Source organism: Nelumbo lutea, chromosome 5 (genome assembly GCF_056320005.1).
Source record: "Nelumbo lutea isolate HS-2025 chromosome 5, American lotus-T2T, whole genome shotgun sequence".
Classification (NCBI taxonomy): Eukaryota; Viridiplantae; Streptophyta; class Magnoliopsida; order Proteales; family Nelumbonaceae; genus Nelumbo; species Nelumbo lutea.
The window spans coordinates 66,552,324-66,567,963 of NC_142688.1; the positions used below are offsets into that span (position 1 = coordinate 66,552,324).

Here is a 15,640-nt window from a genome sequence, read left to right on the forward strand (position 1 = left end):
AACCACAAGAAGGGGGGAAGGGTCCCATGAAATCAATGCCCCAAACATCAAATATTTCACATATAAGAATGGGGGTTTGGGGCATCTCATTCCTGCGAGATAGTGTACCTGTTTGTTGACATCTTTCACAATTTTTACAAAACAAGTAGGCATCTCTAAATAGGGGGACCCAATATAGCCCACTATCCAAGACTTTTCGAGCAGTCCTCTTTGGCCCAAAATGGCCCCCACAAGCATAATTGTGACAACACCTTAGAATCGACATTTGCTCCTCCTCAGGGACATATCTCCTAATCATTTGGTCAGAACAAAATTTTCATAAGTAGGGTTCATCCCATACATAATATTTCGCCTCATACCTGATTTTATTCTTTATGGATCTGCTAAGGTCATTAGGCAAAATTCCAGTAACCAAGTAATTCACAATGTCAGAATACCATGGAGTCCTACCTCTTACGTGGAACAACTGCTCATCAGGAAACAACTCACAGATGGGAGAGGAGTCCTCGTCTTTCACCATCCTACTTAGGTGATCAGCCACCAAATTTTCAGCTCCCTTTTGATCCTTGATTTCTAAATTGAGCTCTTGGAGCAAGAGTATTCACCTTATCAGCCTCGGTTTCAACTCCTTCTTTGCTAGTAGGTATCTCAAAGCTGCATGGTCAGAAAAAACAATCACTTTAGAGCCAAGCAAATATGACCTAAATTTGTCTAAAGCAAACACAATAGCTAATAGCTCTTTTTCAGTGGTTGTGTAATTGCTCTGTGCAGCATTCAACGTTTTGGGAGCATAGTGAATGACATGGCTCTTCCCATTTATTCGCTGCCCTAGAACAGCCCCTATTGCATAATTGCTTGCATCAGTCATGATCTCAAAGGGCAAGTTCCAATTGGGTGGTTGAATGATGGGTGCAATGGTTAATAAATTTTTAAGCTTGTTAAATGCTTCCTTGCATTCATCATCAAAATCGAAAGGCACCTCTTTTTGCAACAAATTAGACAATGGCAGGGCAATTTTTGAAAAATCTTTGATGAACCTGTGATAGAAACCTGCATGTCCAAGAAAAGAATGAACCTCCCTAACATTTGTAGGGTAAGGTAAACTCACAATCAAATAAATTTTTGCCTTGTCGACTTCTATTCCTCTAGCTGAAACTACATGTCCCAACACAATACCCTCCTTCACCATAAAATGACATTTTTCATAGTTTAAGACAAGATTTTTCCACACACCTATTCAGAATTTTACTTAAACTATTCAAGCAGTCATCAAACGAATCACCATAAACAGTAAAATCATCCATGAACACTTCAATGCATTTTTCAATAAAATCATAAAATATGCTCATCATGCATCTTTGAAAAGTGCCCGGAGCATTACACAAACCAAAGGGCATTCGTCTGTAGGCGAAAGTGCCGAATGGACAAGTGAATGTCATTTTCTCTTGGTCCTCCTGTGCAATAACAATCTGATAATACCCAGAGAATCCATTGAGAAAACAGAAGAAAGCCTTACCTACCAGCCTCTCTAGCATCTGATCAATGAAGGGTAGGGGAAAATTGTCCTTTCGAGTCGCCAAGTTGAGTTTTCGAAAATCTATTACCATTCGCCACCCACCTTGTACCCTCATGGGAATTAGTTCATTATTTTTATTTTTTACTACAGTCATCCCAGTTTTCTTAGGCACAACATGAATAGGACTTACCCATTTGTTATCTGAAATTGGATAAATTATCCCTTCATCTAATAGTTTAAGCACCTCTTTCATTACTACCTCTTTCATTACCAGGTTGAGTTTCCTTTGTGGTTCTCTAACCGGTTTGGCATCATCTTCCAAAAGGAGTCTATGCATGCAAATCGAGGGGCTGACCCCTTTTATCTAGGCTAGGGTCCAGCCAATCGCCTCCTTATGGTCCTTTAGGGCTTCGATGAGCCACTCCTCTTGTTCCTCAGTCAACCCTTTTGCAATGATCACAGGCAGTGTCTCTTTTTTGCCCAAGTAGGCATATTTTAGGTGATTAGGTAGGGCCTTTAGTTCCAGCTCCGGAGCCTATAAAACAGAGGGCAATAGCCTTGTGTGAGAAACTTTCGATTGAACATCAGAAGTACTTACCTCCTGTTCAGGTTCCGGAGTATCATAGGATGCATCGATCTCCTCCTCCCTGTTTGATTGTGCCGTATATTCCAGCTCATCGTCCATGTCCTCCTCTTGCACAACCAAATTGATAGTATCAATAGAACAGATCGAATGACACTCACTAGGATATTTTGGTCCATGTCCTCCTCGACGGAGAGGGTACCCTCGTCCACATCTATTTTGGTCTTGGCCATTTTCATGAATGGCTGACCTAATAGAAGAGGGGCTGAACTCATGGTTGTGTCTTCTTCCATCTTTAGGATGTAAAAATCAGCTGGAAAGATCAAATCGTTAACTTACACTAATACATCCTCAACAATCCCTTCTGGGTATGCATTAGAATGATCAGCCAATTGAATAACAACTCTAGTCTCTTTTAAAGGACCTAGTCTCAATGCATAGTAAATCGAGTATGGCATGACATTAATAGATGCACCTAAGTCCAGTATGGCATGCTCGATTCGTTTATTGCCAATCATACAGGGTAGGGTAAACATACCTGGATCAGCACGCTTTTCTGGCAGGGTCCTCTTGATTATGGCTGAAACGTTCTCTCCCACTCTTACCTTTTCATCAATTTGCAGCCTCCTCTTGTTAGTGCATAACTCTTTAAAAAATTTTGCATATTCAGGGATTTGTTTTATTGCATCTAGCAAGGGAATGTTGATCTCCACCTTCTTGAAGGTTTCTAACACTTCTTGTTCATATTCCACTTTCTTTGAACTTGCCAACTTGCTAGGAAAAGGTGGTACAACATTAGTAACCTTAGGGAGAGGGGGGTCCGATTTTACCTCAAAGGGGCTGTTGTTTGACCCTTGTCCTTCCTCTTCCTTGGCTACCTTCGATGGTGAACTTGGTTGGGACTGCAACTCTCTTCCACTCCTCAACACCACCGCACTTGCATTCTCTTTTGGATTAACTACCGTTTGTGAGGGTAGTTTCCCAGAGTTCTGCGCATCCAACTTGCTGATAGAAGTGGCAAGTTGGCTAATCTGGTTCCCCAAATTCTGAATGCTAGCTCTCATTTTCTGCTGAAATTGCTGAGTATTAGTAGCGAGAGCCTTAACTATATCATCCAAAGACATACCTGAATTCGAGGGTTGGCCTTGCATTGTGATGAGTGTTGAAAACTAGGGCTGTTGACTGAAATACTGGGGATGATATTTCTGCTGTCCTCCTTGGTTCCCGTAGCTTAGATTTGGATGATCTCTCCACCCCGGATTGTAATGATTGGAGTAAGGATCATACTTTCGTTGGGGCTGGCCCGGGAATCCTCCCACGACATTGACTTGCTGCATCGGGCCATCTTGTAGTGATGGACACATGTCCGTAGGATGTCCAGGGATTGAACAAATACCACACACCCTGGCAGTTTGTAATTGTCCTGTTGCGAGCTGCTTAACTAAATCAAAAATCTGGTTTTCTAAATTTGCATGGCTTACCTCGTTAACCCTTCTAATGGTACCTTCTGTCCTTGTACTGAATTGCTGAGAATTTTCGGCCATATTGGAGATTAATTCCCTAACCGTTTCAGGTGTCTTGTTCACTAGAGCTCCTCCACTGGCTGCATCGACCATACTTCTATCCATGGGCTGAAGCCCTTCATAGAAGTATTGGATTAACAATTGTTCAGGAATTTGGTGGTGGGGATAACTAGCAACAAGTTGCTTAAACCTTTCCCAATATTCATATAATGTCTCACCACCAAACTGCCAAACTCCACATATTTCTTTTCTTATATTCACAGCCCGGGACGCAGGAAAATATTTATCTAAAAATATCTTATTCATTTTATTCCATGTGCGTACTGAACCGGGAGGGAGAATATACAACCAATCCTTTGCTTTATGTCTTAAAGTAAATGGAAAACCTATGAGTTTTACCTGGTCCTCAGTCATACCGTGGGGTTTCATGCTTGAACAGACGACATGAAATTACTTTAGATGTTTGTGAGGATCCTCACCTGGGAAACCATGAAACAGAGGCAATAGTTGAATCAAACTTGATTTGAGTTCAAAGGCTACCTCAAGAGTGGGGTACGTGATGCATAAGGGTTGTTGGTTCATAATCGGTAAAGCCAACTCCCTCAATGTCCTCTTTCTATCAGCCATTTTTTCTCCTTCTTCGAAGATAGGAAAATCACAAGTGGGCAATTCGCAATCTGAGTTCACCCTTTTTGGTGAACAATCCTTCCTTTGCTTCGAATCCCATAGGGAGCAATTCAGTAATCTCTTAGCTGAATGGATAAAGTAATTGTGTGGGAAAATTTAATACTAAAATTAGAAGAATAACAACTAAGCAAACAAGAGAAAAATCAGTCTTACGAAATTCTAGTTCAAGGGTTCGGGTTGAATCAATTGGCCATCGATCCTAGGTACAATTCAGCATTCTTGCAATTCAAGCATTTAACATTAGATTTACTATGATAGCCATAATAAACCTTGTATTTTCCTAAATCAGTTGACCAAACCCAGCATTCGATCAACACTTATCACCACTCAACTGGGTACAATAGCGTTCCATGTTAAACAATGATAGCATTAAGATTTGTGAAAACAGTTAAACCAAAATAACAATAATTGAGATAGTTGCAATTATTGAATTTTGTTCCATTGATTCTTTTAGGTTGAACCATGATAAAACATTGGTCAAAGGCTGTCATGAACAATTGACCCAAAAAGATATCAACCTAATTGCTACTTGTACCATTATTTGTGACAATTACGGTTCACCGAAATCATGGATAGCAATAGGAAAATCAAAATTAATTCAGTTTGTCAAACTAATTAACATCAACATCCAATAGAAATATGCATAAGAATCAATGGATACTTGAATTAGAAATCAGGAAAATAAAATAACTACAGAACCTCACAATGACACAATCAAACCTCCCCCCTTGAACCAGAAAAAGAAGCTTAGGTACTCATGATCTGTGCAATCTCCATGCCTTTCTTCTCCATAGCCAAACTGCTTCCTTGATCTTCTTGGCCTCTTGATGATCTCTTGGATCTTGGAATGAGTGATTGCTAGAGCTGGTTCACCCCCTCTTTATATAGCCAAAGGAGAGGGCTGTTTTCCAACTCCTTCTAGGAGATCATCTTATCTTTAGGGAGTCTTGATCCTATCCTATCTCTTATCTAATCCCCAACCTTCTTATCCTTATAGGATTACATTCAAAGTGTAGATCTAATAATACTCTCTCTCTCTTGGGAGATTACATTCGAATTAGGACTCTAGACTCTTGCATCCGAGTTGGGCTTCTCTGCTACTTGGGCTGCTTCCTGGTTCTTCTGCGAGTTGGGCTTCAACTGTTAAATGGGCCTGGCTGCGAACTTGCTCTGACTTCGGGCCCGGTTTCGTACTCGATGCGGACCGAATCAATCAAAACCCAAAACATAAAAGATGTGGGCCTTTCTTTTTTCTTTCTAATGCTTTTTGAATTGCCCAATTCGGAGTACAGAATTATGAGTTAGGCCCAGATCACTAACTGTCGCCGAAATTGTGCAAAATCACCCGAATTGGCCTGTTTCCTTCCAATTGCCCTTTTTATTGCCCTGAATCGAAATACAAGAGTAATGAGTGCATTTATGTGCTAAAGTAATGTAAAAGGATGAAAAATAGGGTTCTTTTCAGTCTCATCGCAGATCAATATAGGTAGATGGTAGATGCATCATGTGGGGGGCATTTATGAGCAAGAGTGAGGGTGAAGCTTATAATCTTTTCAAAACCTTGAGTGAGAATTCTATCAATAATGCATTGTTGTATTCCTATGATAGGTCGATGGGACCCTCAAAGAGGGCAGGGCTCTATGAGGTCAGAAATAATATAGTGCTCGAGGCAAAAATGGACTTGAATGCCATTTCTAGAAAGTTGGATAGGGTAGACCTTCTAGCCTAGAAACTTGACCAGTTTTTCACTCTTAACTAGCAATTGGGCCCCTTTATCTCTTATCCCAAAGTATACTCCATTTGTGCTAGCTTGGCCAACCAGGTTGATGACTGTCCTACTGCAGCCCTGTTTCTGCTATTAATCCAAGAACAAGTTTAGGCGGCCCAAAGTTTCTCAAGGCCCAATAATGATCCATATTCTAATATTTATAACCCTGGGTGGACAAACCATCCTAACTTTTCTTGGAGAACACATCAACTCAATGTATAGTCCCATCAGCATCTGTCCAACTCCATGGGCCAACAGTTTTAGAGGCCAGTAGTACAAAACCAGTTCCAACAGGTGTACCGTAGGAGTCAACTGGCCCAACCATGTTAGGGCTACCCACAACCCCCTCAATCTCGATCAATAGACAATCAATTTATGCAGCTAGAGCAGTTGATCCTAAATCAACAGCAATCCATTGCTAGGTTAGAAAGACAAATAGGACAGCTAGCTGAAGCTAATGCAAGGAGAGTAGTGGGGCAACTACTGAGTCAACTAGTTGCAAACCTAGGAATCAGCCAACGGGTTTTTCTCAGCAAATTCAACCACCTCCTCAGAATCCCGAATTCAAAAATGCTAAAGATATAACAACTTTAAGGAGTGGGAGAATTTTGGAAGACCCATATGAGAAAGAAAGTAAAGAAGAAGAAAAGGAGTACAAAAACCCTAAGTTAGGGGGGGGGGGAGAAGAAGAAAGGAAAACCTAGAAAAAGAGCCTAAAGTAAACCAATCTGTAGTCTCCTTTCCTACCGCACTCATAGCTGGGCCATCACAGAAAAAGAAAGAGATTCACAATGAGGAGATTAGGGAACTTTTCAAACAAGTATACATTAACATCCCGCTCCTTGATGCGATTCAACATGTCCCGGCTTATGCAAAATTTCTGAAAGAGCTATGCACCCATAAGAAGGAGACACGATCGGCCCCACAAAATGTGATGCTCTCAGCAGATGTGAGTGTGGTCCTCCTGAACCAACTTCCCCCAAAAATGAAAGACTCGGGTGCTCCTCTTATTAGTTGTATAATTTCTGGAATCACCTTTGATAGGTCCCTATTAGATATAGGGGCTAGTGTGAACCTACTTCCGTCTATTATTTATGAAAGGTTTAGGGTCAGCGAGTTGAAACCTACCCTAATAATTCTGCAACTCGTTGATCGGTCGATTAAGACACCTTGATGTTTCATCGAGGATGTCGTTGTCAGGATAGAAAACTGTTATTTCCCTATAGATTTTGTTGTCCTAGACATGACCCCAACCGAAGAAGTGAACCACAACCCGATAATCTTAGGATGACTGTTTTTAGCAACGATTAATGCAAATATCAATTGTAAATTGGGGAAAATGAACAACTCATTTAGGGAGAAGAAGGTCCAATTGAATGTTTTTAATGCCTCTAAGAATCCAAACCTAGGGTAAGATGAAGGCAGTGTGGACATAGTGGACAATCTCGTGAATGACCTACCTACCCCTTGGTTAGCCCGATCTGGTCCTGGTTGGTATGAAAATGAAAGTGAGTATGATAGTTTAGATGAGAGAGATGAATAGTTGCATCTGACTAAAGACGTTAAACTTAGCGCTGGTTGGGAGACAACCCAACGTAATTTTTTTCAGTTAGTTTTAGGATTAGAGTTTTTTTCTTGATTCAACACCAGGTGGCATACCTTGAACCCCTCAAGAAAACCCTGCACATTGTTCCCTTTGGCCTATATCTTCTTTGCATCATTCTAGTCATGCCATTAGGGACAATGCATTTAAGTTGGGGGGTGAGGAAAGAGAGAGAAAAATTGAAAAAAAATTGTGAAGCTAATCCTTTAAAGATGCAAAATTAAAATTTCACTGAAATTTTTAAAATTTTCCATTAAAAGAGATTCCCAAACAGAAAAAGTTAAGGAAACTGATAAAAGAATATTGAATTCTGTAGAAATTGGTAGTAAGTGACAGGAGTCAAAATGGGTCCTATTTGAATATTGTCGAAACCATTTAGAAATCGGAAAATACTCCCAAGTTTGCCCCTGTCAAAATAAGAAGAGAAAGATTGAGAAATTAAACAAAAAATTCTTCAAATTGTTAAGAGACAGTGGACTACACTAAACAATTCTGCAAAAAAGAAAGAGGGAGAATAAAAGGTCAATGGACACCCTAGACTTAGTAACCGAGTCTCTTCACCTAAGTCAAGTGTCGAGATTGACGTAAAACGGTGAAAGGTAACAATAAAAATAAGTTCAGGGGTAGAAATCCGCTGTTAGAAATAATAAGAAGAATACATGTTTGATTTTAAAATCAATCTCATCTTATCAAGACAGTTTCCAAACGGTAGGGTAAATATGATTTTTAAGCCACATTTTTGTAATATTCAAAATAAGACAGTTTTACCCCTAAAGCCCAATATCAATCTAAACAGAGTTTGAGAATGTTAGAATCAAGATGCTTGATTAATTATATTAGGGATGACCTTGTAATGGGAAAGATCTATATACTCAATGTAATTTTATGGCTATATTGCTAAAAGACTAGCAATGTTTAAGTTGGGGGTGTGATAACCCTGCATTTTGATGCCTTAAAGGCATCAATTTAGGGGTATTTTCAGCCTTAGAATAGCGAAAGTGTACCCTTTTCACAGTTAAAATTAATTATGTGACCTCTGAGGGTCTCTATGCAAATTATGTAAAAAAGTATGAAGTTTTCTAGGCTGAAGTGCAGTGTTTTGGAAGCTGGTGTGAAGTCCAGCTGAGAGAGGGGTGTTTTGTAAAGAACTGAGAACAAGAGGGCGCCTCCTATCTGCTAAACCCAGTTGTCACCCATTCTATTGTATTACCATTCTCCCCTCTACTTAGCAAACCCTAGGGAGCCTTTTTAACCTAATCTTTTCACTCTTAGCAAACCCTAGCCGCCCTAGGTGTTTAATCTCCACCCTCCACCTCTTTTAATCTCAACCACTCATTTTAAGGCTCTCCTTTATAGCTTTTAAACCCTAGGGCGCCACCTATTATGCTAATCCTCACCATTCAGCCCCTTACCTCCAAATCTCAGCCACTCCCTCCATCCTATATCCCAACCATTCAATCTAGGACACCACCTATTCTTTTAATCTTAACCCTTCAACCCTAGATGTTCTAATCTACACCCTCCATTTCTTGGTGCCCAAATCTCAACCCTACATAATATTGGGCACACTCTCCTTTTATTTTCAGCCATAGGATCACCCCAAGATCATCTTAGCCATCTATTAGAAACCTAGCGCGTCCCTAACTTTGCTAAATCCCAGCTGTTGCCCCCCATCTTTCTCCCTATTTCCAATTGTGTCCACCCTTCTCTATAAAAAGGGTGTCAGGGGCCCTGTAAAAGGGGTTGGTCAATTCACCCAGGTAAGAAGGAAGGCTGATCTTGAAAAGTTTGAGGGTAGAGGAAGAGGAGGACGCCCAGGCAAGAGGAGGGGTTCCTACTTGTAGTTCGCCAACACCACTACTACAACCTCTGGATTTGAATCCCAACCATTTTTTCTTTAGGTTTGGAATTACTTTTTGTTCTTTAATTTTTCCTTCCTGCAAATTTATTTTTATTAGATTTAATTTGTGTTTTATTTCTTTTCTGTAGATCTAAAATTTTGCCAGGTAAGACGAAAGGCCTAGCTCCAGAAGTTCGAGGGTCGAAGGAGAGATCTGGAGACTACTACCTCTGATCAGATTCTCAAACATTTTTATTCCATTCCTTTTATTTATTTTTTTTGTGATTTATTTATTTTTATGCACTTGTTATTCTCAGTACTATTCAAATTTGGTTTTATTGAATTTTATTTTTTAATTAATTAATTTTATATTTCTACAACTCTCCTTTGTGTTCTCTCTACTGGATCTAAGTACGTAATTATTTTTCCCCTTCTTCCCTGTGGATACGGCCCATTCTCATCTCTTTACTGCGTTAGTAATTGTTTAAGAATGGAAAAATTTTATAAATAATTAAACTGATGTTTCGAAGTGATTAACAACATGCTTCCCGACACACCAAAAAGCCCTTCATGGCACTAAAGGTCCTCGTAGCAAAAAACCAATGTTTTACGGATAATTACATTGTGGCATAGCATGACATTTGATAATTACATCACAACTTAACACACATCAAATTTCAAAATCATTTGTTAAAATCATTCATCTAAGTCAGTTTCAAATTCCTTTGTGGCATCAAAGTCCATTGTGGCACCAAAGTTTGTTACAGCATTAAAGTCCTTCATGGCACCAAAGTCCCTCTTGGCAGAATATTGAATTTTTGTAGATAATTGTATCATGGCATAGCATGAAATTTGATAATCACGTCACGGCTTATCATGCATTAGATTTGTTAAAATCATTCATTTGAATTATATCAGTGTCAGAGTCCCTTGCGACATTGAAGTCTGTTATGGCATCTAAAACCCTTCATGGCCCTTCATGGCACCAAAGTCCCTTGCGGCATTAAAGTCCATTATGGCACCAAAGCCCTTCATGGCACTAAAGTTACTCATGGTGGAGTATCAATGTTTCGTGACTTAACGCACATAGACGTTATCTAAATCTTATTTAAATCATACCATTATCAAAGCCCCTCACGGTGTCAAAGTTCCTTGCGGCTTTGAAGTCCATTATCGCATCTAAAGCCCTTCATGGCGCCAAAGTCCCTTGCGGTTTCTAAAGCCCCTCATGGCACTAAAGTCCACCACGGCACTAAAGTCCCTCACGGCACTAAAGTCTCTCATGCAATCAAAGCCCCTTGTGGCAAAGAGGTTAATAATGTTAGACAGTTTTGTATGCCCTTAGCTTCAATCAAATTGATGTACTTTATGAGTTTATTGTAAATGAATAAAAGTACTTATTTGATTCATGTTCCCTTGGTATGTTTCTATGTAATACCCTTAAACTGGACACTTATTGAGACTCGTGTTAGTTTAGAAAGTTCACAGCCAGTGGGTCGGTCTGGGGAGACTTATCCTGACAAGGCTGACATTGTGGTGCCATCAAGTCGGTTGAGGTGGCTTGTCTCAGCTACCGGGGTGAGACCCCAGGCACATACAGTGTGCGATTAATTGAATCGTTGAACTGGAGCAAATTTCCAGTATTGCCCTGGACCTTGGAGATTGATGGGCAAAACTGGAAAATTACACCCGACCCCAAGACTTGATTATGATACTGCACTAGGTGTCGGATCGGGGTGTCTTTGATGTACCAATCAGTGAGATCCTTAGCGGGGGTCAAAACCTGGGTATGTTGGGACAATCCGAGAATTCATCTGAGTGGGTGATCATAGTGACAGGATCATCCCCTTTGTCGGACAAAGGTAATGATCGGGGATGCGCTCTCACTGTTGGAAACCAAGACTGCCGGCAGCCGATTTCAACCGTTGAAATTTGTTTCTGCGAAGTATAGTTTATATGAGATATAAAAGTATATATATTATGGTTTCTAAAATATTTGCAAAAAGGTTTTAATTCCTGGGATCCATATAAGTGGAGAGTGCAACACTGTTCCTTGCAGCCGAGGGAGAGGTCCTCTCTTGTCGGGCAGTGTATGATCATTAAGGGCTGAGAGGTTAAGTGTAAGACCATTGAGGATAATACCTGATGGGCTAATCTTGCATCTGCCCACAGTCCCTGGGTGTTACAAGGTGGCTTGGCCCAGGGACCACTTAGGGTAAGTGTTGGGCCCATAGAGCCCATTTGATGGGTTTCAGGGGGTGCACTGTCTTAACAGTGTATTCGACCAGGCTTTGTAACAAAGGCTGGGCCGAACCCATGTGGCTGATGTGTAGATCAATGCTTGGGTCCCACGCCATACAGGGAAGCCCAACTAGGTAGCAATTAGGAAGGTTAAGTGAGCACATAAGCTTGATGGGCTTGAAGCCCATTTCGAACTGGGCTATTTATTTAGTTAATTAAAGGGGCGAATTCTGAGATGGATTAGCAGATAGGATAGGGTCTTAATCCTATCCACTCAGAGAGTCCAGATCTGAATGTGATTCAGATCTAGAAACCTCCTAATGGGATTAGGATAAAGCTAATCTAATCTGCAGATAAGATAAGGGTTTATCCTTATCACTAGAAGAGAAGGCTGATCCAAATATGATTTGGATAAGCACCTCCTAATGGGATTAGGAGCTGATCTTTTCAAGTTAACAAAACGAAGGAGGGGGCGGCAGCCTAGAGAGAGACCAAGAAACGCATCAGATCCTCTTTAGTGCTGAAATCATGAAGAGAGAATTCTGCACCCTATGAATACTCTCTTGCCGCCTCCATGCTCTTGCCGCCCTGTTTGCCAGTTCGATCTCCAGCTGTGGGAGAAGTCAAGATTGGATCTTGACATCAGTTCTTTGAGAAAGGATTGAAAAGGAAGCTGTGCTCATGTTCCATCCTACTGTTTCTTGCGAAGGACAGAGTTCTTGGGGAAGAACATTGTTGATTCTGCTCTATCCTGCACTACGCCATCTTCAGTGGGAGCAGTCTTTGGATCCTTCCTTGGGCGTGAACACCTTCGTTAGGAGATATTACTTCTCCATATTTGGTATTATTCTCTCCCATTCCTTTTGGTTCAGATCTGGTTCAGTTTAAGGTTCAAGATTGATCCTTGAAAATATGATTTTCTAAATTGGGACAATCTGAGAATTCATTTGAGTGGGTGATCATAGTGACAGGATCAGCCCCTTTGTCGGACATAGGTAATGATCGGGGATGCACTCTCACTGTTGGAAACCAAGATTGCCGGTAGCCGATTTCAACTGTTGAAATTTGTTTTTGCGAAATATATTTTATATGAGATATAAAAGTATATATATTATGGTTTCTAAAATGTTTGCAAAAATGTTTTAATTCCCGGGATCCATATAAGTGGAGAGTGCAACACTGTTCCTTGCAGCCGAGGGAGAGGTCCTCTCTTGTCGGGCAGTGTATGATCATTAAGGGCTGAGAGGTTAAGTGTAAGACCATTGAGGATAATACCTGATGGACTAATCTTGCATCTGCCTACAATCCCTGGGTGTTACAAGGTGGCTTGGCCCAGGAACCACTTAGGGTAAGTGTTGGACCCATAGAGCCCATTTGATGGGTTTCAGGGGGTGCACTGTCTTAATAGTGTATTCGACCAAGCCTTGTAACAAAGGCTGGGCCGAACCCATGTGGCTCACACTAGCACCCAAATCACACAAAGCTTTCTCAAACTCAGTATTTCCTATTGTGCAAGGAATAGAAAAACTACCTGGGTCTTTGAGCTTTGGTGGATGTTTATGTTGGATTATAGCACTGCACTCCTTAGTAAGTGCAACAACAGCATTGTCTTCAATCTTCCTTTTATTGGACAATAATTCTTTAAGAAACTTCACATAAGTTGGCATTTGAGCAAGTGCTTCTGCGAAAGGAATATTTATGTGAAGCTGATTGAAGATGTTCAAAAACTTTTCATTTTGTTTGTCCAATTTCTGCTGCTTTAGTCTTTGAGGAAAAGGAACAGGTGGTAGATAAGACTTGACCTGTGGTGGTTTAGACAACTCTTCTTTCTTCTCTTCTTCAGCTTGGTCATTTGGAATTTCTGTTGAAGCTTCACCACTCTCTTCTTCTACTCTCTTTGGCATCACTTCCTCAAGTTGTTTGGCACTTCTCAAAGTAATTGCCTTGCAATGCTCCTTGGGATTGACTTCAGTTTTGCTAGGCAAAGTACCTTGAGCTCTTGCATTGAATGAACTAGCCATTTGATCTATTTGCATCTCCAAGTTCCTATTTTGGCTAGCCATTTGATCAACCTTTGCCTCCAACTTGTCATATTGCTTTTCCATCTTCTCAAACCTTTCAGAAGTAGCCTCAGTGAATTTCTCTAAAGTTGTTCCATAGGAGGGTCTGTTTTCTTGTTGTGCTTGGGGATGATTTTGATTCCTCCCTTGAAAGTTATTTTGGAAAGGTTGCCTTTGGTTGCCTCCTTGGTTTCCTGGATTTTCCCATGCTAAGTTGGGGTGATTCCTCCATCCAGAGTTGTAAGGATTCGAGTAAGGGTTGTTTGGTTGCCGATTTGGATTATTGACAAATTGGACTTGCTCCATCCCAAGACAATCTGAATTATGGTGATTTCCCCCACAAGATTCACACACTTTTGGATGGTTGGAGAGAACATTGATGTTCACTCATTCCAAGGTCTTGGCTATCGCATCAACTTTGGAAGCAAGTAGAGAATACCCATCCATGTCATAAACACCAGCAGCCTTTTTTGTAATGCTTCTTTCATTAGACCAATGGTAGTTATTAGTTGTCATTTCTTCAAGGAGAACATTTGCATCTGTAGCATTCTTGTTCATGAGAGCCCTACCAGCTGCTGCATCAATAGTACTTCTCATTTGAGGGGAGAGACCATTATAGAACGTCTATACTATCAACCAATCTAGGATACCGTGATGAGGACACTTTCTTTGCAAGTCTTTGAACCTTTCCCATGCTTCATAGAGAGTCTCTCTATCAAACTGAGTGAAACTGGTGATGTCATGCCTCAATTTAGTAGTTTTTCCTGGTGGGAAGTATTTTGCTAGAAATGCCTTTGTGAGCTGATCCCATGTAGTAATTGATCCCGAAGCTTGAGAGATTAACCATGTTTTGGCTTTGTCTCTAAGAGAAAAAGGTAAAAGCCTCAGTCTAATGGCATCATCAGAAACGCCATTCATTTTGAAGGTATCACAGATCTCCAAGAAATTTGCCAAATTCGCATTGGCGACTTCCATAACTCCTCCCTCAAACTGAGACTGCTGAACCATTTGAATGATTGCTCATTTGATCTCAAAATTATTAGCTGCAACCATTGGCCTTTCAATGCTAGGCTGAATGGTCGAAGTTGGTATGGAAAATTCGTGCAAGGATATGTTAGCGTCGTTTGCCATCTCTTCTTCTTTTCTTACTCCCTCAAAAGCTTCTTGATTAATTTGTGTTCCTCCTTCCTGACTTTCTAGCTCCCTAGCCCTGCCTTCTTTCTCCTTTCTGAGCCTCTCATTTTTGGCTTTAGTTAAAGTTTTGCACCTACGGTCATTTTCAAGATCTAGATCTTCTAATCGGGCATTTGGATCGCTTCGCATAAACACCTAAAAGGCTATGCAATGAGAAACACAAAAGATAGTTTTTTTTTAAAGAATAAGAGGTCTAAAGTAATAGAGTGTATCAAAATTTTTTTGATATTGACAGTATTGCCTTTCCCGGCAGCGGCGCCAAAAAATTGTATAATTTCTGCAAGTATACAGATCATGGGCAAGTAATAGTGTGTGAATAGTGTCAATCCCACAGGGAAGGTGTTGTCAAGTACCAAATTTTAAGATTTCTCTATTATTTAGAAATTCAATTCTCAAGCCAAATTAAAGAAATGATAATGCAAGTAAATAGGTTTAATTCAGAATATTATAAAAAGCCTAAGATTCGGGTTTCATCAAATGATTACCTATGACATACTTATGTTTTCTTAGATTGGTTTATTGTTGTAGGAATTTATGATCAGATTTCCCCAAATTATATGAAGTTCTCTCTCAAGATACAACACATGTGTTTATGCTAACCGCATGTCTACTCCCGTGATCACAG

General features: G+C 40.4%; 1 protein-coding gene and 1 non-coding gene across 2 annotated transcripts; one reads left to right on the top strand and one right to left on the bottom strand.

Annotated features, from left to right (window-relative positions):
- Window positions 1-10,216: 10,216 nt before the first annotated feature.
- Window positions 10,217-14,127, bottom strand: LOC148852761 (uncharacterized). Its single transcript, XM_088945849.1, has 2 exons — window positions 13,222-14,127; window positions 10,217-10,318 (listed from the first exon to the last, which is right to left on the bottom strand). Exons 1-2 carry the CDS (start codon window positions 14,125-14,127, stop codon window positions 10,217-10,219), a joined length of 1,008 nt encoding a protein of 335 aa, XP_088801975.1.
- A 340-nt stretch (window positions 14,128-14,467) lies between these two features.
- Window positions 14,468-14,574, top strand: LOC148852762 (small nucleolar RNA R71). Its single transcript, XR_016100148.1, has one exon. It is a non-coding gene; the product is annotated as a small nucleolar RNA R71 (small nucleolar RNA).
- The last annotated feature ends 1,066 nt before the right edge of the window (window positions 14,575-15,640 follow it).